The sequence below is a fragment of the Mobula birostris genome, chromosome 23 (assembly GCF_030028105.1).
Source record: "Mobula birostris isolate sMobBir1 chromosome 23, sMobBir1.hap1, whole genome shotgun sequence".
Taxonomy (NCBI): Eukaryota; Metazoa; Chordata; class Chondrichthyes; order Myliobatiformes; family Myliobatidae; genus Mobula; species Mobula birostris.
Window position 1 is genome coordinate 29,328,207 of NC_092392.1, and position 22,616 is coordinate 29,350,822.

The 22,616-nt window shown below is 45.2% G+C and overlaps 1 protein-coding gene across 1 annotated transcript in view; it reads right to left on the reverse strand.

Moving 5' to 3' along the window:
- The window catches only part of elapor2b (endosome-lysosome associated apoptosis and autophagy regulator family member 2b), a 151,561-nt gene extending 137,373 nt beyond the window's left edge, over positions 1-14,188 (reverse strand). The window contains exon 1 of the mRNA XM_072240954.1: positions 13,993-14,188. Coding sequence (XP_072097055.1) covers positions 13,993-14,103 — 111 coding nt within the window. The 5' untranslated portion in view covers positions 14,104-14,188. The remainder of the gene's footprint in view (positions 1-13,992) is intronic.
- Positions 14,189-22,616: the final 8,428 nt, after the last annotated feature.

Here is a 22,616-nt window from a genome sequence, read left to right on the forward strand (position 1 = left end):
TGAGGTCCTTAACGATGGATGCCACCTTCCTGAGGTATCATCTCCTGAAGATCTCCTTGGTGGTGGGGAAGGTTGCCCCTGCGATGGAACTGGCTAAGCCTGGCGTGTCCCAGGTATTACAGTCACAATCAGGCATCACACCCTTGGACAAGGAAAAATTTGTTCACGCACAGTCTGTGGGATCCTCGGCCACAGAAGGCAGTAAAGAGAGAGTCATTGAATATATTTAAGAAGGAAGGTGGGTTGACAGGCACAATGTTGGGTACATCAAGGGGAATGGACATATAAGCACATGAGATTCTGCATACGCTTAGAAATCCAGACCTACACACACACACAAAATGCTGGAGGAACTCAGCAGGTCAGGCAGCATCCATGGAGGGGAGTAAACAATCGACGTCTCAGGTCAAGGCCTTTCATCGGACTGGGAAGGAAGGGGGAAGATGCCAGAATGAGAAGGTGGGGGGAGGGAGAAAGAGCTCCAGCTGGCCGGTGATAAGTGAGACCAGGTGAGTGGGGGAGAGCGAATGACGTGAGAAACTGGGAGGTGATAGGTGGAACAGGTAAAGAGCTGAAGGAGGAATCCGATAGGAGAGGAGAGTGGACCACGGAAAAAAGGAACCAGAGGGAGGAGATGGGTAGGCGGAAAAACATAAGGAGTGAGGGGGAACCAGAATGGGGAATGGAAAAAGAGAGAAGGGGGACGGTAGGGGACAAATAGTATTGTGATAGCTGAGCAGGTATGAACATACAGAATAACAGAGCAGGTTCAAAGGGCTGAATGGCCTACTTTGTAAGATTTGAAACATTCTCTCCAATTCTCCATACACACACAGGCCAACCTACTGAAGATCTCCACCATCTTCTGTCCCCATTTGAAAAAACTGTTCTTCTTGCCCTTGGTTCACTGAACAACAGGAAAGCTGACCACCAATATTTCAGCTGGTTTTCCAATGCATCTCCATCAGCACAACTACAGATCTAATGGTGGTGTCTTTTGTCACGAGCTCCTCTCTGTACATAAAGGGTACAATGCATTCCTAAAGCTGTGCATCAAGATTGTCACCATGGTTACAAACTGGGATTCCACATCAGCGATAACATGAAACAGCAACACTTGAATCATAACAGAAAAGATGAACTTCATTTGTCACATGTACATCGAAACATAGACCTCTACCTTGCTGAGGCCAGGCGGCAACACTCACCCTCAGACACCTCCTCTTACCTACCCCTTGAAGAGGACCATCAAAAAACTATCTCCATCACAGACTTCATCAACTCTGGAGAACTCCCATCCGCTGCCATCAAACTCATAGTTCCCTTACCCTGCACTGCTCTCTTCTACCTCCTACTCATGATCCACAAACCTGACTGTTTGGGTAGGCCCATTGTCTTTGTCGGCTCCCACCCCACTGAAATCATGTCCTCGTACCTCAAATCCACTCTATCCCCCTCGGTTCAGTCTCTTCCCACCTACATCTGCAACACTTCTCATGCTCTCGATCCCCTCACCAACTTTCAATTCTCCGGCCCTGACCGCCTCATTTTCACCATGGATGTCCAGTCTCTATACACGTCTATTCCCCAGCAAGAAGGCCTTAAAGCTCTCTGCTTCTTTCTCAACAAAAGCCATGAAAAGATACATTTTTAATTACTTCAGTGTCATATCTGCTAGCCAAAAGCAAAGTGGAATTTCCCAAAGCCTGGGGCAAACTTCACAATCAATATTCATCCTTGTGTCTCAGATTTAAACACAGGAATTACAGATGAAAAGAATCTAGCAGCAGAGGTTTCACTTTAGAACTGTTACACAATCATGTCCATGTTCCAAATAAAGGCTTCACCTGAATAAAAAGTAATCAATTCCTTTGACTGCAGTTAACCGAGACAACAGAAATATTTAATCTGGCACATAGTTCATCCCGTTAAACTTTACAGGTCTGAAGGGAAACCAACCGAGACAGAATGCGAAGAATGAATGATAGTCTCTCAAAGCTTTGCTAAAACTACGTACCTGCACTTTCCTATTCTGGCTTCTACCTCCTTCCTTTCTAGTCACCACAAAGAGACCTGGCCTGAAAAGTGAACTGTTTATTCCCCTTCATAGATGCTGCCTGACCTGCTGAGTTCCACCAGCATTTGTATGTGTTTTGTGGATTTCCGGCATCTGCAGAATCTCTTATGTTCAAAGCAACGTTGTCAGGCAATTTCAGAATCAAAAACTAATCAAACCAAAAGAAATCATTCAAGTCAAGTTTATTGTCATTTAACTATATTCATGTATATAACATATATAACCATATAATGTATAGAAACGAGACAACGTTTCTCTGAACCAGGGTGTAAAGCACAGTAGTACACATAACACACGATAAGTTACGAAGGTAAGATAAATCACACATAAATAACCAACTGAAGTGTATTAATATTAAATATTGTACGGTACAGAACAGATTTACCAGTGACACTTTGAATACCATGCGGCAGGGAGTTCAGAAGCCTAATGGCCTGGGGGAAGAAACTGTTTCCCATCCTGCCATTCTTGTTTTTATGCATCGTAGTCTCCTGCCTGATGGTAGGAAGTCAGGGAGGATGCTGGATAGATGGGTGGGTACCTTGATAACACTGAGGCCCCTGAGTATACAGTGCTCCTGATAAATGCCGCTGATGGATCGAAGGGAGACCTGTATTATCCTCTCAGCTTTTCTCACAGGCCTTTGTAGGGACTTCAGGTCCGATGCTCGACTGCTCCCATACCAGATGGAGATACAACTTGTCAGATTGCTCTCAATGGTGCTCCTGTAAAACCCAGTTAAGATGGTGGGGAGCCTTGCTTGCCTCATTCTCCTTGGGAAGTGGAGGCCCTGCTGTGTCTTCTTGTGCGTGGAGGTGATGTTAAGGGACAGGTGAGGTTACCTGCAAGTGAACTCCCGGGATCTTGTTGAACTTAACTCTCTCTATGGAGGAGCCATGTATTCACAGAAGGGGATGGCTCGTCTGCACCTTCCTGAAGTCCATAATGAATTCCTTTGTCTTCTCCACATTCAGGCTTAGGTTGTTCTTCTCACACCAATCCAGCAGCCACTCCATTTCTTCTCTATACTCAGTCTCATCATCGTCCTTGATAAGGCCAATCACTGTTGTGTCATCCACAAACTCGATGACAGAGTTTGAGCTGGATCCTGCGTCAGCAGTGGGCTGAGCACACAGCCTTGGGGAGCGACAGTGCTCAGCGTAATGGGACTAGAGACATTGCTGCCCACACGGACTGAATGTGGCCTTACTGTTAAGTCCAGCATCCAGTAGCAGAGGGGGGTGTTGAGACCCAGCGAGGACAGTTTCCCCACCAGTTTCTGGGGTCTGATGGTGTTGCACGCTGAACTGAAGTCTATAAGCAGCAGTCCGGCATACAAGACCCCATTTTCCAGGTGGGACAGGACAGAGTGGAGGGCAGAGGCTATTGCATCATCAGTGGATCAGTCTGAGCAAAAAGCGAACTGAAAAGGGTCCAATGTAGCCAGGAGAATGGCTTTAATGTGCTCCATGACCAGTCGCTCAAAGCATCTCATAATGGTCGATGTTAATGACACCAGATAATGGTCATTTAGGCAGGTTACTGTCATCTTCTTTGGTACTGGAATTGATCTAAAAACAGTAAGCACTCAAAGGATGCGGCAGCTCAAACAAAATTTTTGATTTTTTTTGAATGGCTGAGAGAGAGAAATAGATTTCATGTTGTTGACAATCTTCCTTCAGAGCCGTATAAGTTTCAAGGTAATTGAAACTGGATTTGGAATTGGTTTATTATTGTCAGATGTACCGAGATACAGTGAAAATCTTGACTTGCAGATCAAATCATTACAGAGGGCCTTGAGGTAGAATAACAAAGTGCAGAATAAAGCATAACAGTTACAGAGAAAGTACAATGCAGGTAAACAATTAAGTGTAAGATCATAATATTGTGAGGTCAAGAGCCCATCTTATCAAACTAGGGAATCATTCAATAGTCTTATTACAGCAGGGTAGAAGCCAACCTTCAGCCCGGTGGGTCCTGCTTTCAGACTTTTGTATCTTCTGCCTGATGGGAGAGGGGAGAAGAGAGAATGTCTGGGATGGCTGGGGTCTTTGATTATGTTGGCTGCTTTACCGAGGCAGTGAGAAGTGTAGACAAAGTCCATGGAGAGGAGGCTGGTTTCTGTGATGGGCTGAGCCATGTCCACAACTCTCTGCAGTTTAATGTGCTCATGGGCAGAGCAGTTGCCATAGCAACCCGCGAAGCATCAGGGTAGGATGATTTCTATAGTGGATCAATGAAAATTTGTAAAGGTCAATGTGGACACGCCAAATCTCTTTAGCCTCCTGAGAAAGTGGTGGCATTGGTGCGTTTTCTTGGCCGTGACCTTTTGGTTGGACTAGGACAGGACGGGTTATAGGTGATGTTGACTCTGATTTATCCCAACATAAATAGGTTTTTGTGGCTAATACTCTCAGAGTTACAGTTAACACCGCTCTACTCTCCTGAAGCAAAAACCAATTTATACATCGGCCTTGCAGCAAGGCTGTAATTCACCACAAATCCTTTCATTAATTTCACTTTTGATGAACTTTTGTCATTTGAGAAACATACAAAGCTTTACTTCGGTAATCCTTATCTCAGTGTGTAAAGGCCGTTGTAATAATTTTGGTTTTGGATTAAATGAAGGATAGTGTGCAGTCAGATTTTGTTATTGCGTTATAACTTGCTTTTTCCAATCTGGATTTGTAATTGGATTCTCTCTGCATCAGCTTTCACTGCTGAAGACCAGTTTGCATCTTGTTTGTCAGCCACACAGCAGCTCTGGTGTCGCACCCGGACCCATCCAGCATCCCAGAGGTACGGCCACTGAGCCGACAGTGAGGTAAACAACACAAGGCAGCAAAATATACAAAAACAAATACTCCACAGCCCATCGTGAGTCCTGTCTGCTGTGGTGAAAAGTGTAGTCATCTCAACTTTCAAGAAAGCAACACACGTCGTCAAAGAGCCCCACCATCCAGAACATGCCATCATCTCCCAGCTCCCATTGGGCAGGAGGTACAAAAGCATGAAGCCTCACACCACCAGGTTCAGGAACAGCTACTTCCCTTCGACCATTCGGCTGTTGAACCAACTGGCACGCAAACCTAATCACTACAGTTCAGCAACACTGCACTTAAATGGACCTTTTTTTTGCTCAAATTGTGTTCTTCCTTATAAAAATGGTGTATACTTTAGTTTAGTTTGTGCTTTTCCTGTGAACACTGCTTACCTGATGCTCTGGGGCCTGTGATGCTGCTGCAAGTTTTTCGTCGCATCCTGTGCACACCTGGAGTTGTGCCGATGACAATAAACTCCACTTCGACTTGACGTGTCAGTATGCAAAGATGCTGAATAACGCATTGATTTAAATAGTGTACCTTGCAAATTCTGCAGTTAGCAGTGGACTTTTACAAACTACGGCCTGACTGTACACTTTGTTGGACCAATCCCAGGTGATGAGACAGAGGACAGGAGCGAGAGAGGACACCCGGACACCCGGCCACAACAATAGCCCCTCAGTCAAGCTAAAGAGCTGATTATTGGTTTCAGGAAGGGGAAAGACGGAGAACATGCACAGTGACACTGGAGCGGGTCAGCAGCTTTCAATCCCAGGGTACTAACAGATCAGCGGACTTGGCACACCAGCGTCTTTATTTCCATAGGAGATTAAGGAGGCCCGGCTGTCATCGAACGCTCTGACATACTTCCTGCAGGTGTACTGTTGAAAGTACACCTGACTGGTTGCATCACTACCACACCAAACCATCTGAACATGCAGGAGAGCAAGAAGCTGCAGAGTAGTGGACTCAGCCCGATACATCACAGGCACATCCCTCCCCCTCATCGGTAGCACCTACAGGAGGCACTACCTCAGGCCAACATCCCCACCATCAGGGCCATGCCATCTTCTTACCACTCCCTCTGGGCTGGAGATACAGAAGCCTGAAATCCCACACCAATGGGTTCGGGAACAACTGCTTCCCTCCAACCATTCGTTCTTGAACCAATCAGCACAACCCTCGCCACTAGGGTTTAGCAAGACACTAGGATATAGAACATTACAGCACAGGAATCGGCCTACCATGGTGTATTGAGCCTTTTCAATTAATAATCAAATGGCCAAGTAAACTAATCCCCTCTGCCTACACAGTGTCCGTATCCTTCCATTTTCCTCACATTCATGTGCCTATCTTAACATCACTTAGAAGTCCCTCATGTATTCTGCCTCTACCACCCTCCTCTGTAAGGTGTCTCTGTACGTCCTCGCAACAGAATGCTTGGGTTTTCCCCGGGTGCTCCAGTTTCCTCCCACAGTCCAAAGGCGTACCAAGTAGGTTAACTGGTCATTGGACACTGCCCCGTGGTTAGGTAGGGTTAAATTGGGGTTGCCGGGGCAGCACTACTTGTGGGCCAGAAGAACCTGCTCCGCGCTATATTGCTGAACAAAAAGCAGCAACAGAATGTAGACTATGGTGCCGGTTACAGACAAGGTGAAGTGCGGGGAGGCAGAAAGGTACAAGGGCCACGGCAAGATCTGAAATACAAATCCGGATACAAATTCAGATCCAAATTGCAGGGGGAACCCAGTTTGGGCCAACACCCTTCTTCAGAACTAGGAATTCACCAGAATAAAACGCTGGGCAGCTAGAAGGTGATAGGTGAAGCAAGGTGGGTGTGAAAAGTAAAGGGTTGGAGAAGAAGGCATCTGATTGGAGAGGAGAATGGATCATCGGAGAAAGGGAAGGAGGAGGGGACCCAGGGGTAGATGATAGGCACGTGAGAAGAGGCAACAGGTCAGAGGGGGGGGATAGAAGAAGAGAAAAGGGGGAGGGAAAACGTTTTTACCGGAAGGAAAAGCTGATGTTCGTGCCATCAGGTTGGAGGCTACCCTGACAGAATGTAAGGTGTTGTGCCTCCACCCTGAGGGTGGCCTCATCGTGACACAAAAGGAGGCCGTGGGCTAACATGTCGGAACGGAAATGGGAATCGGAGTTAAAATGTTTGGCCACCGGGAAGTTTTGCTTTTGGTGGACGGAGCGGAGGTGCTCAGTGAAGTGATCCCCCAGTTTCGACAGGTCTCACCAGCGTAGAGCAGGCCGCATCGGGAGCACTGGACACAATAGACGACCCCTGCAGATTTGCAGATGAAGTGTCCCCTCACGTGGAAGGACTATTTGCGGCGCTGAATGGAGGTGAACGGGCAGGTGTAGCACTTTCGCTACTTGCAGGGATAAGTGCCGGGAGGGAGATTAGTCAGGAGGGGTGAATGGGTAAAGGAATCATGGAGGGGGCGATCCCTGTGGAAAGGAGGGACAAACATAGAAAGGCTGGATATACTCAGGTCAGGCAGCATCATGAAGAAAGGAGCAACTAACGTTTTGAAATGCACATGTTTGAAATTAAGTTCAAAGTGCATTTATTATTATCGAAGTAGCTATACATTATACAACCCTGAAATTCGTCTCCTTACAGGCAGCCACAAAACAAGAAACCCCAAAGAACACATTTTTAAAAAGACCAACAAGCACCCAATGTGCAGAGAGAGGGAAAAAAATAATGGTGCAAACAATAAAAATACGCAAATAGCCTGGAGGACAAAAGTGAGCCCTCAGACACGAAGCCTGGAGCAGGCCACTGTCTCAGCCTCAGCTCAGCACATAGCACAGAAAACGCTGTGGAGCTCGCAGACACAAAGCCTGGAACAGCTGGAGAAGGCCAGAGCCTCAGCCTCAGTGTAGCAAAGATCAGAGCTGTGAGCAGAACCGGCCTGACTATCGCCTCCAGTCCTGTCACCCTGCCTTTTCGATCCATCTGGCCTGGCACTTAAATCGTTCCTCGCTCTGGGACCCGGGCTCTGTCACATCAATACGCACTAGGCCTGGACCACACTGCCATGTTTTGGCCCATCCACGGCCTTTTCAAATTGGCCAAGCACTTAAACCCCATCAAACTTTGCTCTCAGTTTAGGTGGACGGGCCCTGAACCTGCCTTTCCTCCTTTTCTCCAACTGTTCTCTGCTCCAACTTCATTTTGAATATGCCTTGACCTCGCGTTAACTTCACCTCACACCCAGTCACTTCGCCCTCACCTCTTCATTGTTTGCGGCGATCGTTTACCATAATTAGCACAAAAAAAGTGTTACTAATAAAGTATTTAACTGTATTTCTTCTTTTAAACCAGAATTCCCACCTTTTAAAATCAGAAGGAAGACAACTGTACCTCCCTGTGACAAGAAACAGATTCTTCAAATTCTGGCCATTCATCTACAGTTTGTAAATTCTAAACATTTCAACTAAAGATATGCTATTCACTCTTTTCAGCAAGAAAAAGATTAAATACTGTTGATAAAGTAGGATTCACAATGAGGCCATATCTCATGCAAGTCTTTGTCCTGTTGAAATTTCAATAAACAATGGACTGAAATTCCATTGATTAAGTGCTCTGTGTTTTAATCGGCTGAATTAGCAGACAGAAGTCTCCAAATCTGCTCTAACGAAGAGGTAACCCATGCACATTGTAACAGAAACACTTGCGTCATCTTAATGGGAGAAGCACTGAATCAAGATTAAAGACAATGGCAAACATGTTGGTTGTCCACCATTATGGTGCAAGAACGACCAACATCTGTAGTAATATCTGGAAGTCCCCACCGTTGAGGACATCTTCAAAAGGCAGTGCCTCAAGAAGGTGGCATCTATCATTATGGACCGTCACCATCCCGGTCCTGCTCGCTCCTAGTTACTACGATCAGGAAGGAGGCACAGGAGCCTGAAGGTACATGCTCAGTGGTTTAAGAACAGCTTCTTTCCCTTCACCATCAGAGTGAAACCATCTCACCATTTTGCTTTCTTCATACACTATCTATTTTTATATTCCTTCTTGTCACTTGCAGTAATTTTTTTTTAGGTATTGCCGCAAAACAGCAAACTTCACAATCAGAATAAACCTGATTCTGATTCTCCAGAACAGCACATTTCCTGTGATCTAAACATAAAAGATTCTGCAGATGCTGAAAGTCTAGAGCAACACACACAAAATGCTGGAGGAACTCAGCAGGTCAGGCAGCATCTATGGAAATAAATAAACAGTTGACGTTTCGAGCTGAGACCCTACATCAAAACTCAAAGTTATAACCTAAGATGATAAACCTGATTTTGATTCGGATACATACTTTGGATACAAATTAAGCATATTAACACACAGAATTACTTTCCAAATGTCTTTTGCCCAACAGTAAATTGATATCCTATAAATACAATGTTTCACCTTTGAAACAGAATTTTTTTTTTAAACAATATTCAACTCTGATAAGTTTCTACAGCTGGGCACTTATTTACATTGATGGTTTCGACAGAGAGAAGGAGTGATTTTATCCAGGAGGTACGTTATTACAATACTGAGATGTATCCAAGGAGCACAGAGTCGATGTGTCAGAGTTCGGAGATCAATTCCAATGCTATCTGTAAGAAACTTGTACAGTCCTTCCTGTGTGCGCATGAGTTACCTCCCAGAGTCCAAAGGCACACCGGTTGGTAGGTTAATTGGTCATTGTAAGTTATCCCATGACTAGACTAGGGTTAAATCAGTGGGTTGCTGCATGGCCCAATTCGTTGGGATGAAGGGCCTATTCCATGCTGTATCACTAAGTAAAAATAAACATTCAATCCCGTGTATTTTCATCAGTGGATTCCAAAAATCCATCCGTTTTTTGCATCTTGACAGCGTCAAGGCTCTGCCATATGTGACAGCAAGGAGCACACTGTTGCTTAGGCAAGGTATATTCTCATTACTTATTAACAACCATTAGGTGAGTCCACCAGAGACATTCTCCAGCTGGTGGTGACGCAACCAATTATATTAACTTAAAAAAGGATTGTATCCATACTAAATCATTTATGAAGTCACCCTAGCCAACGCAGTCTGTTCTGCAGGCACCTGTGTAAACTACCACAGCGGTGATTAATTACTGAAAGTGTAGTGTTCGTAAAGACACATCAGAGTGGATTGCAGCAGGTAACAGCAAACTTCAAACTTTATCAAGACATTTCTCAGTTGAACTGCCAGAACAGGTTTGCCCTCAATTTAATTTGGATATATAGCATGAAATAGGCACCTCCAGCCCAACGAGCAGTGTTGCCCAGCAACCCACCTATTTAACCCTAGCTTAATCACAGGACAATTTACAATAACCAATTATCTCTTTGGACTGTGGGAGGAAACCAGAGCACCCAGAGGAAACCCACATGGCCACAGAGAGAATGTACAAACCCCTTACAGAAGGCGCCAGAACTGAACTCTGAACCTTCACGCAGTAATAACATTGCGCTAACCGCAAGGCAACCGTGACATTTCGTCAAAGGCCCAGCTCATCAACAGCTCTCACACTGTCCTGCCAGCCTCGCAAGGTTGACCAGTCACCGAGTCATTTGTAGCTGAACTACTGGAGTGCCACGTGGGTGGCTATAAACACGGGTATTTTACTGAGTATAATGGAAACGTATGTAAAGGATGAAAAGTTATTGAATGGTTTATTGTATATATTTATTTTTGAATAAAGTATATTTTGAAATAAAAAAAAAATTTGTACACTCACAATGGCCAAGGATCAATGCAAGAATTCAAATCCTCACTCCTTTTGAGAGGTCATAAATGTCCTATAGTCAATGGCAGGAGTTCCCAACCCGTGGTCCATGGACCCCTCGGTTAATGGTAGGGGTCCATGGCATAAAAAAGGTTGGGAACCCCTGGTCTATGGTCATATAAACCTAAGAGATTTTGCACATGTTGGAAATCCAGAGCAAAGACACACAAAATGCTGCAGGAACTCAGCAGGTCCGGCAGCAACTATGCAGAGAAATGAACAACCAACGTTTCAGGCCGAGACCTTTTAACAGGACTAGAAAGTAAGGGGGAAAAGTCCTTGCATTTGAAAAACTTTCAACTGATTTTTCATCAGGAGTGACGATGCTGCCTGACCTACAAAGCTCCTCCAACGTTGCATGTGTGCGCTACTCTTTTGAGAGGTCACACAGATCTTGACACCAGAGTGTGCTCATCATAGTACATGGCTAAAGGCAAAGATGAAGTCACCTCAAATCAAGAAATACCAGTCCCTGTACACTGGGGACTGACAATGAACAAACAGGCTCAGCGAGAAGGTGGTCTGCCGGTCTGCTTTAGGTACAGAGGCAAGGATTGGGTGCTCCAATTATACATGGTCAAGGTGAGACCACACCAGAAGTATCGCGTGCAGTTCTAGTCTCTTAATAAAGATTGGCTGAGGCAAAAAGTAGGAATAAAGGGAGCCATTTCTGGTGGCTGGCAGTGACAAGTGGTGTCTGCAGGGGTTGGTGTTAGGACCATTTCTTTTCACATTAAGTGTTAATGATCTGGATGACAGAACCGAAGGCTTTGTGGCCAAGTTTGCAGATGATATGAAGATAGCTTAGAGGACAGGTAGTGTTGAGGAAGCAGGGAGGCTACAGGCTGATTTAGGCAGATTAGGAGAATGGGCAAAGAAATGGCAAATAGAATACAGCGAAGAGAAGAGTAAAGTCATGCATTTTGGAAGAAGAAATAAAGGCGTAGACTATTTTCTAAACAGGAAGGGAATTCAGAAAGGGATTTGGGATTCTTCCTGCAGGATTCCCTAAAGGTTAACTTGCATGATGAGTCAGTGGTAAGGAAGGCAATTGCACTGTTAGCGTACAGTTCGAGAAAATGATAATATAAAAACAAGGATTTAATGCTGAAGATTTATAAGGCATTGGTCAAACTATACTTGGAGTATTATGAGCAGTTTTGGGTCCCTTATCAATGAAAGAATGTGCTGGCATTGGAGAGGGTCCAGAGGACGTTCACAAGAATGATCCCAGGAATGAATGGGTTAAGGTATGAGCAGTGTACTCGCTGGAGTTTAGAAAAATGAGGGGGGAATCTCATTATAACCTACCAAATATTAAAAGGCCTAGATAGAGTGGATGTGGAGAGGATGTTTCCTATAGTGGGGGAGTACAGACGCAGAACAGAAAGATGTTGCTTTAGATTAGAACAAAGACAAGGAGGAATTTCCTTAGCCAGAGGGAGATGAGCCTGTGGAATTCATTGCCACAGGCAAGTCTTTGGGTATATTTAGAGCAGAGGTTGATAGGTTCTTAATTAGTAAGGGCGTCAAATGTTATGGGGAGAAGGCAAAGGAATGGGGTTGGAAGGAAAAGTAAATCAGCCAAGACAGAATGGCGGAGAAGACTCGATGGGTCAAATGGGCCTAATATGATAGTGTTATGACTGTCACAGCAGGAGGGGTTGGATCAATGAGACGGACTCATTCTAGTGAATCGGAATCAGGTCAAATTACTGGCATACGTATATTGTGAAATATGTTATTTTGTGGCAGCAGTACAGCACGACACATTCAAAAACTATAAATTACAATAAGAAATGTATATTTTTAAACATTTTAAATTAAAGTGCAGAAGAACTGAAGGGACTGTTGTGAAGTCCTGACCAAGATCAACAAGCTGGTCTGAGAGAGAGTATTCCATCGATTTCAATCATCAGGATTTGGAAGAAGAAATCTAGGACTGCCTCATACAGAAATCTCTACACCCAGATGACAGGGAACTCTGAAATTCTCAAACAGAGAAGCCCAAGAACATGTTGCAGAGTATTTTTAAGGAAGTAGTGACTTGTAGACATAACACGAAACACGGGTTAGAAAATCATAAACACAAGGAATTCTGCAGATGCTAGAAATGCAGAGCAATACACACAAAATGCTGGAGAAACCATGCACAACACGTCCAGTCCTCACGATGGGTCTCGGCCTGAAACGTCGACTGTTTATTCCTTGTTGGGGATGGGGCTAGCAACCCCAACTCATAAAAAACCCAGAGCTACAGAAACACCAAGAAAAGCTCCAAAGACCTCATCTCTGGGAGAGGAAGGATCTTCAACGGGCTACACCTTAAAAGATTGAATGACTGGACCGGGACTGAGGAGTTAGGCGAGCTGCTGTCGGCGCCCTATGACCCAGTGGGGTTGGTGGGTTTAATAGTCTGACCTGCTGAGTTCCTCCAGCATGTTGTGTGCTACGCGGGGTAGAGATTGGAACTATGCCTTGGCGAGAGAGGGCTAGCTGATCATAGCAGGTGGGGCCGAATGGTCTGTTCCTGCTCACCCTCCTACGAAAAGAAACCACTCAATAGCAGGAACCCCGGTGTGTGTGTAGTCACTGGGCTTTCAGTACCAGGGTGAACATTGCCAGGATCCTGGTCTCCCGGCAGGCGGAGGGCGTCCGCAAACACCAGATGCTTGTTTGCCGTTGATTCAGGGAATATCGCCCGCTTCCCCTAACAAGGATCTACCGCTCCACGCCATTAGGGTCAGCCTCTGGAAAAAGGCGAGCGACGACAGGGGAAAGATTACCCACAAGAAATCACTATCCAACTAGGCCAGCGAGCTGGAAATTATATAATTCCGTCAGGATTGAATTTAACTAAATATATTCATTATAATATACCTTTTATTGTAATTTATGTTTTTTTTATTATTGTCTATTGTAATATACTGCTGCCGCAAAACAACAAATTTCACGACCTACGATTTTAAACCTGATTCTAATTTAGTACCGGGTCCATCAGAGAGAATCGCCGACACTAACAATACAGTATTTCCGAGGCACGGCAATCACACATATCTATAATTAACAGATGGGGGGGGGGTGATCTGGTTGCAGGTGGCTACTTTAGAAGGAGAGGGGTAACAGCTAGAAATAAGGGACATACATTGCAACCCGGGAGTTTAAATGAACCCTTCAATGAACACTTTAATTCTCACTGAGTCAATAGATTGTAGCGGCGTCCAGCAGAAAGCAGAAAAGGTGGTGATTAAGAGGCAACCTTTGCATTGACTGACTGCCTGGTACTCACCGGTGTACAAGCCTTGGGTCCGGACCCCACGGCGGCTCGCTGGGACAGCACCAGGAGCAAGACTCCGGCAGAGAGCAGGCAGACACCGCGGCTCGCCCCCACCAGACCCATCGCAGCTACCCGCCTCTGTCTCGCTCGATCGCAGACGAACGCACAGATACGGACAGCAGCGCCGGCTCCTCCACCCACGGCGCTCGTCCCCGCTCCGGGCGCGCACCCCGTGCTTCTCACCGCGGGCGGGTGGGCGGGCTCGCGCGCCGCCGGCTCGGTGCAAAGGTGCGGGGCGGGCGCTGCTTGTGGGAGTGTGCTGGAGTAAAGGGTGTGTGTGCAGTCCACTATAGAGAGGTTTATGGTTGTATCACACCGTGCACAAGTACTGTTGTAGTGTCTGCGCTGGGGCTAACTGTACAGTGCATTAGAGTTGTGTGTTTGTATAGTCTCTATATGTATCCAGAGATACAATGTGAACAGACCCTTCCTACCCAACAAGCCGCATCGCCTAGCAACCCACCTATTTATCCCCAGCCCAATCCCAGGACAATTAACCTACTAACCCGTTGGTCTTTGGACTGTGGGAGGAAAGCGGAGCACCCGGAGGAAACCCATGTGGTCACAGGGAGAACATAGAAACTGCGTGTTGTAGAGTGCTTGTGTGCTGAGTCAGTGTGTGTGCCGACTGCACTGGGTGGTGGGGTGAAGGAATGCTGCTATCATAGGAGGTGTAAGGTGTTTGTTCATTATGTGCCGTGTCATATGTCGTGGGTGATCATGGTAATGACCATGATTGTTCTTGGCAAATCTGTCTGTAGAAGTGGTTTGCTATTGCCTTCTGGGCAATGTTTTTACAAGACGGGTGACCCCAACCATTATTAATGCTCTTCAGAGATTGTCTGCCTGCTGTCAGCGGTCACATAACCAGGACTTGTGATATGCACCAGCTGCACATATGACCATCCACTATCTGCCCCCATGGCTTCATGTGACCCTGTTGGTGGGGAGGTGGGGAGGTGGGGGGGGGTGCTAAGCAGGTGCTACACCTTGCCCAAGGGTGACCTGCAGGTTAGTAGAGGGAAGAAGCACATTATACCTCCTTTGGTAGAGACGTGTCTCCACCCCACCACCCATCAGGACTAAGATCTCAATCTTGATAACAAAATATTTAATGGAAACATAGAAAGACAAAGAGGTTGAAATGGGTTAAAGAGAAACCAGTTTCTCAACACAAACAAAACAGGCTTTAAAAGCAGCTTTGAATTCCTAATTTGATATGAGAAAGAAGAGAACTAGAAATATTAAGAACATGTAGCATTGCAGTGTTAATTATAGGGAGGTTGAAGTAGTCATTTAGGGAATGATAAATGGGGGGGTGATTGAACCAATGAACTTCAGTTAGACCCGACGTAAATTGGGGGACCATTTTGTCAAGCACCTTCACTCCATCCTCAACAAGCTGTATTTCCCAGTGGCCAACCATTTTATTTCCAATCTCCATTCCCATTCTGACATGTCGGTCCATGGCCTCTTCTGCTGCCACAATGAGGTCATTCTCACGTTGGAGGAGCAACACCTCATACTCTGTCTGGATAGCTCCAACCTGAAGGCATGAACTTCGATTTTTCCCTCCTCCCCCGTCTCTCTTCCATTCACCACTTTGGTCCCTTTTCACCTCTTCTCTTCTCATCACCTCCCTCTGATTACCGTCCTCCTTCCCTTTCTCCCATGGTCCATTCTCCTCTCCTATCAGATTCCTCCTTCTTCAGCCTTTGACCTTTTCCACCTATCACCTTCCAGCTTCTCACTTCATTCCCCCCCCCACCCCTAACCACCAACCTTCTCCATCACCTGGTCTCACCTATCAGCTGTTAGGTTATACTTCTCTCCCTCCCGCCACCTTCTTATCCTGGCTTCTTTCCCCTTCCTTTTACCTGATGTACACACACTCCTGTGGCTAGTGTCACTTTATGGACGTACAATCTATGTATATAAGCTATCTTACGTATTCATATTTATTGTGTTTTTTAAAATATCATAATTATCCAGAGTAACAATTATTTCATTCTCCTTCACATTTGTGTATTGGAAATGACATTAAACAATCTTGAATCTTGAACCTGAGATGACCTTCTGAGCTAAATGTTGTAAATCTATGACTAAAATTGTAAATTACATGACAGTATGCCACTTAACTGTGTAACATTTCCACCAAGTATGTGTAAGGAACTGCCAAGAGGTAGTGGTTGAGGAAGGTACATGAACGACATTTAAAGGGCACTTGGACAGGTACATGAATAGGAGAAGTTTAAAGAGAGATGGGCTAAAACTGGGCAAATGGGCAAATTCACTTGGTGCTGCCCTCCAGTGTTCGCTCAGTGGAAAACAGGCTGGACCAGGACAACATCCCACACACTATCAATCTATAGACCATGCCACTCATGAACTTGAACTCTGTTTTTGGGTTTTTTTGTGACTGTATGTTTTTTATCTGCTATTGTAATTATGTATGCAATACGTGTTGTATGCTGTCGGTACTATGCTTTGCACCTTGGCCCTACAGGAATGTTGTTTCATTTGGCTGTATTTATGTATGGATGAATGACAATTAAACTTCAACTTCAACTAGCTTAGATGGGTGTCTTGACTGCCTTGGAGTAATTGGGCCAAAGGGCCTATTTCTGTGCTGTATGACTAGGCCTCTATTGTGGCTAGGCCTATTTCTAAGCCTCTATTGTGACTAGACCTATGACTAAGCCTCTATTGTGATTAGGCTTATGACTAGACCTCTGTTGTGAATAGGCCTCTGACTAGGCCTCTATTGTGGCTACACCTGTGACTAGGCCTATATCGTAAGCACCAGGCCTTTGAAAGAAGGAAAATGAAACCATATTTCTCATTCAAATGATGTTGAGTACTGACTGCACACTCTCTATGTCAGGAAACACAAAATAAAACAATGGAGAGTGTTCTGTTTATATACATCCTCTTCTCATTAACACCGTCAGGGAGGAGGTACAAGAGCCTGAAGCCCCACACTCAATGTTTTAGAAACATCCCCCTCCACCATCAGATTTCTGAATGGTCCATAGAAACATGAACACTGCCTCACTATTTTACTCTTTTTCTGCACTTCTTATTTGTTTTTTAAATTTCTTGTTAAAATTAATAATATTTTTTATGCATTGCACTGCACTGCTGCCACAAAACAACAAATTTACATCCTTTGTCAGTGATAATAAAACTGATTCTGATTCTGATTTGATGACTTCAGAGTCATGGAGGTCCTAGAAGGGACACTTGGGGAACACTCTAGAAGAAATATATAAAAGCAGGGAGATTGAATTCCACAGATTCACCACTCTCTGTGTGAAGAAGTTTTTCCTCATCTCGGTCCTAAAAGGCTTCCCCTTTATCCTTAAACTGTGACCCCCCGTTCTGGACTTTCCCAACATCAGGAACAATCTTCCTGCATCTAGCCTATCCAATCCCTTTAGAATTTTATACGTTTCAATCAGATCCCCCCTCAATCTTCTAAATTCCAACGAGTATAAGCCTAGTTCATCCAGTCTTTCATCATATGAAAGTCCTGCCATCCCAGGAATCAATCTTCTTTATACTCCCTCTATGGCAAGGATGTCTTTCCTCAGATTAGGAGACCAAAACTGCACACAATACTCCAGGTGTGGTCTCACCAAGGCCTTGTACAACTGCAGTAGTACCTCCCTGCTCCTGTACTCGAATCCTCTTGCTATGAATGCCAGCGTACCATTCGCCTTTTTCACCGCCTGCTGTACCTGCATGCCCACTTTCAATGACTGGTGTATAATGACACCCAGGTCTCGTTGCACCTCCCCTTTTCCTAATCGGCCACCATTCAGATAATAATCTATTCTCCTGTTCTTGCCAACAAAGTGGATAACCTCACATTTATCCACATTAAATTGCATCTGCCATGAATTTGCCCACTCACCTACTATCCAAGTCACCCTGCATCCTCTGAGCATCCTCCTCACAGCTAACACTGCCGCCCAGCTTCATGTCATCCGCAAGCTTGGAGATGCTGCATTTAATTCCCTCATCCAAGTCATTAATATATATTGTAAACAACTGGGGTCCCAGCACTGAGCCTAGCGGTACCCCACTAGTCACTGCCTGCCATTCTGAAAAGGTCCCATTTATTCCCACTCTTTGCTTCCTGTCTGCCAACCAATTCTCCATCCACATCAATACCATACCCCCAATACTGCGTGCTTTAAGTTTGCACACTAATCTCCTGTGTGGGACCTTGTCAAAAGCCTTTTGAAAACCCAAATATACCACATCCACTGGTTCTCCCCTACCCACTCTACTAGATACATCCTCAAAAAAATTTTTAAGATTCGTCAGACATGATTTTCCTTTCACAAATCCATGCTGACTTTGTCCGATGATTTCACCGCTTTCCAAATGTGCTGTTATCACATCTTTGATAACTGACTCTAGCATTTTCTCCACCACCGATGTCAGGCTTACCGGTCTATAATTCCCCGGTTTCTCTCTCTCTCCTTTTTTAAAAAGCGGGGTTACATTAGCCACCCTCCAATCCTCAGGAACTAATCCAGAATCTAAAGAGTTTTGAAAAATTATCACTAATGCATCCACTATTTCTTGGGCTACTTCCTTAAGCACTCTGGGATGCAGACCATCTGACCCTAGGGATTTATCTGCCTTTAATCCCTTCAATTTACCTAACACCACTTCCCTACTAACATGTATTTCCCTCAGTTCCTCCATCTCATTAGACCCTCGGTCCCCTACTATTTCCGGAAGATTATTTATGTCCTCCTTAGTGAAGACAGAACCAAAGTAGTTATCCAATTAGTCTGCCATGTCCTTGTTCCCCATGATCAATTCACCTGTTTCTGACTGTAAGGGACCTACATTTGTCTTAACCAATCTTTTTCTTTTCACATATCTATAAAAGCTTTTACAGTCAGTTTTTACGTTCCATGCCAGCTGTCTCTCATAATCTTTTTTCCCTTTCCTAATTAAGCCCTTTGTCCTCCTCTGCTGGACTCTGAATTTCTCCCAGTCCTCAGGTGTGCCGCTTTTTCTGGCTAATTTGTATGTTTCTTCTTTGGAATTGATAATATCCCTGATTTCCCTTGTCAGCCACGGGTGCACTACCTTCCCTGGTTTATTCTTTTGCCAAACTGGGATGAACAATTGTTGTAGTTCATCCATGCAATCTTTTAATGCTTGCCATTGCATATACACCATCAATCCTTTCATAGTCATAGTCATAGTCATACTTTATTGATCCCGGGGGAAATTGGTTTTCGTTACAGTTGCACCATAATTAATTAAATAGTAAAAAAACCATAAATAGTTAAATAGTAATATGTAAATTATGCCAGGAAATAAGTCCAGAACCAGCCTATTGGCTCAGGGTGTCTGACCCTCCAAGGGAGGAGTTGTAAAGTTTGATGGCCACAGGCAGGAATGACCTATGATGCTCTGTGTTGCATCTTGGTGGAATGAGTCTCTGGCTGAATGTACTCCTGTGCCCAACCAGTACATTATGTAGTGGATGGGAGACATTGTCCAAGATGGCATGCAACTTGGACAGCATCCTCTTTTCAGACACCATTTACCTTTAAGTATCATTTGCCAGTCTATCTTAGCTAATTCACATCTCATACCTTCAAAGTTACTCTTCTTTAAGTTCAGAACCTTTGTTTCTGAATTAACTATGTCACTCTCCATCTTAATGAAGAATTCCACCATATTATGGTCAGTCTTACCCAAGGGGCCTCTCACGACAAGATTGCTAACTAACCCTTCCTCATTGCTCGATACCCAGTCTAGAATGGCCTACTCTCTAGTTGGTTCCTCGACATGTTGATTCAGAAAACCATCCCGCATACATTCCAAGAAATCCTCTTCCTCAGCATCCTTACCAACTTGGTTCACCCAATCTATAGGTAGATTGAAGTCACCCATTATAACTGCTGTTCCTTTATTGCACGCATTTCTAATTTCCTGTTTAATGCCATCCCCAACCTCACTACTACTGTTAGGTGGCCCATACACAACTCCCACCAGCGTCTTCTGCCCCTTAGTGTTATGCAGCTCTACCCATATCGATTCCACATCCTCCAGGCTAATGTCCTTCTTTTCTATTGCGTTAATCTCCTCTCTAACCAGCAATGCTACCCCACCTCCTTTTCTTTCCTGTCTATCCCTCCTGAATATTGAATATCCCTGAATGTTGAGCTCCCATCCTTGGTCACCCTGGAGCCATGTCTCTGTAATCCCAACTATATCATATTCATTAATAACTATCTGCACATTCAATTCATCCACCTTGTTACAAATGCTCCTTGCATTGATACACAAAGCTTTCAGGCTTGTTTTTACAACACTCTTAGCCCTTATACAATTATGTTGAAAAGTGGCCATTTTTGATTTTTTGCCCTGGATTTGCCTGCCTGCCACTTTTACTTTTCACCTTACTACTTTTTGCTTATGCCCTCATTTTACACCCCTCTGTCTCTCTGCACTTGTTCCCATCCCCCTGCCACATTAGTTTAAATCCACCTATTGCTCAGAGAAGGGATAGCCTTCAGGATAAGCCTGCCTGGTTCTTCCAGGTTGCGAAATACCCAGGTGTGATTCTGTCAGAAAGCTGTCAAAGTAAACTAGTTTTGAAATTGTTTAAGCCAAACAGTGATTAGTAATCATGGATATAGGGGTAGAATTAGGCCATTTGGCCCATTGAGTCTGTTCTGCCAATCAATCCTGGCTGATTTTTGTTCAACCCCATTGCCCTGCCTTCTCTCCATAACCCCTTTACCTATCAAGAATCTATCAACCTCTGCTATAAATATACCCAATGACCTGGCCTCCACAGCCATCCGTGGCAATGAATTCCACAGACTTGCCACCTTCTGGCTAAAGAAATTCCTCCTCATCACTGTTCTAAAGAGCTGTCCTTCCATTGTGCATCCACTAGACCTTGAAATATATACAAGGCCAGCTGAAGGAAAGCTCTGTCAAATGGATTGATTATAAGGGGAGCCTTAAAAAAAAGGAAGGAAGCAGAGAGGAGTAGGGAAGAGATGTTTTGATGTGCATGTGGTAAATAAATCTTGTTGACCAGAAAGGACTACAGCCCACAAATCAGTGAATTCGAATGAATCAAGGACAGTGGAAGTAGACCAACCAATTGTCCTTGTTCTTGCCATGAAGTCAAAGGAATAGAGGCTGCCATTTTGTAAAGCTGCTCCGTATCCTCCATTTTGTGAACTGGTTTTGCTCAGCTGAATCATTGTTTTGGAGAGAATGATGCTCCAGGTAATCTGCTGGACTAGAGATCATTTCCAAGCAGGGAGTTAATTGTGATGTGTTCTTTGGTATAATGTTACATGCAGGTTTGTGAATTTATTTATTGAGATAGAGTGCGGAATAGGCTCCTCTAGCAATTCGAGCAGCGCCACTCAGCCATGTGGGGACTGTGTCTACCCTGAGTGATTCAAGTTGGTTACTGGTTTAGTAACTAATTTAGAACAAAGAGCCATAACTTACAAGTTAACCTGGGAGGTGCTCAAATTCCTAGCCAATCAGGGAAGCCCATGAGGAGCCTTGGCAAGGTGTTTAACAGCTCACTGAAGGACACAGCACCCATCGAAGCAGCTGGGGAAGAGCTCCAGCAATGGTTGCCTCCTGTGGACCCAGTCATGGCTGCCAGACAAATTCAAGGCTTGGATATTCTCCCTCAGATCCTGTGGGTGCTAGTCCATGGTGTCCCACTGTCAATGGTTGAGAGCTTTGAGGAAAAAATCAGCCAGCACCTCCGGAGGTGGCTGGGTCTCCCTAGGAGCCTAATCAGCATTGCCTTGTACAGGAAGGAAACCAGAATGAAACTCCCCATCAGCAGTGTGAGCGAGGAGTTCATGGTCACCGTGCGAGAGAGAAGTGCTGCAATACAGACAGTCCAGTGACCCGACAGTCTCACACACTGGCATTGAGGAGAGGACGGACAGGAGGTGGAAGGCACAGGATCCAGTTGAACAAGCCGAAGCATGACTGTGCCATAGGGTGCCGGTGGGCTCATTGGCATCAGGACAGGCGGGCTTGGGTTGCTTCCCAACAGTCCGCTACGATAACATGCAAGGTGCCAGCTGGTCCAGCAGGAGGTCCGAGCTGCTGTGGAGGAGTTACAGTACGTGCCAGCAAGACTGCTGGCATGCGGCAACAAGGCACGTGGACAAGATGGGAGCACAACATCTCTTGGGGGGAGATGTGGTGAGATGATCCCCACCACATCGCGTTCCTGATCCATTCGGTCTATGATGCCTGTCCGAGCCCGGCGAACCTCTATTGCTGGGCAAGGACGAAACACCAGCAGGCTCCCTGTGCCGAGGGAAGCGGTCACCAGAACACATCCTAACTGCTGCCCAAAAGCCCTGGGGCAAGGGCGTCATCGTTGGCGCCAAGACCAGGTGCTGAAGATGGGGGCTGACACCTTGTGCACAGCCATTACCCAGGCCAAGCACCATCGCCCAGCAAAGCAAGCAATCGCTTTTATTAAGGCAGGAGAGAAGGCTCAAATCCAACCAAAGGGCTTGGCCAGCCTTCTAGGAACAGCA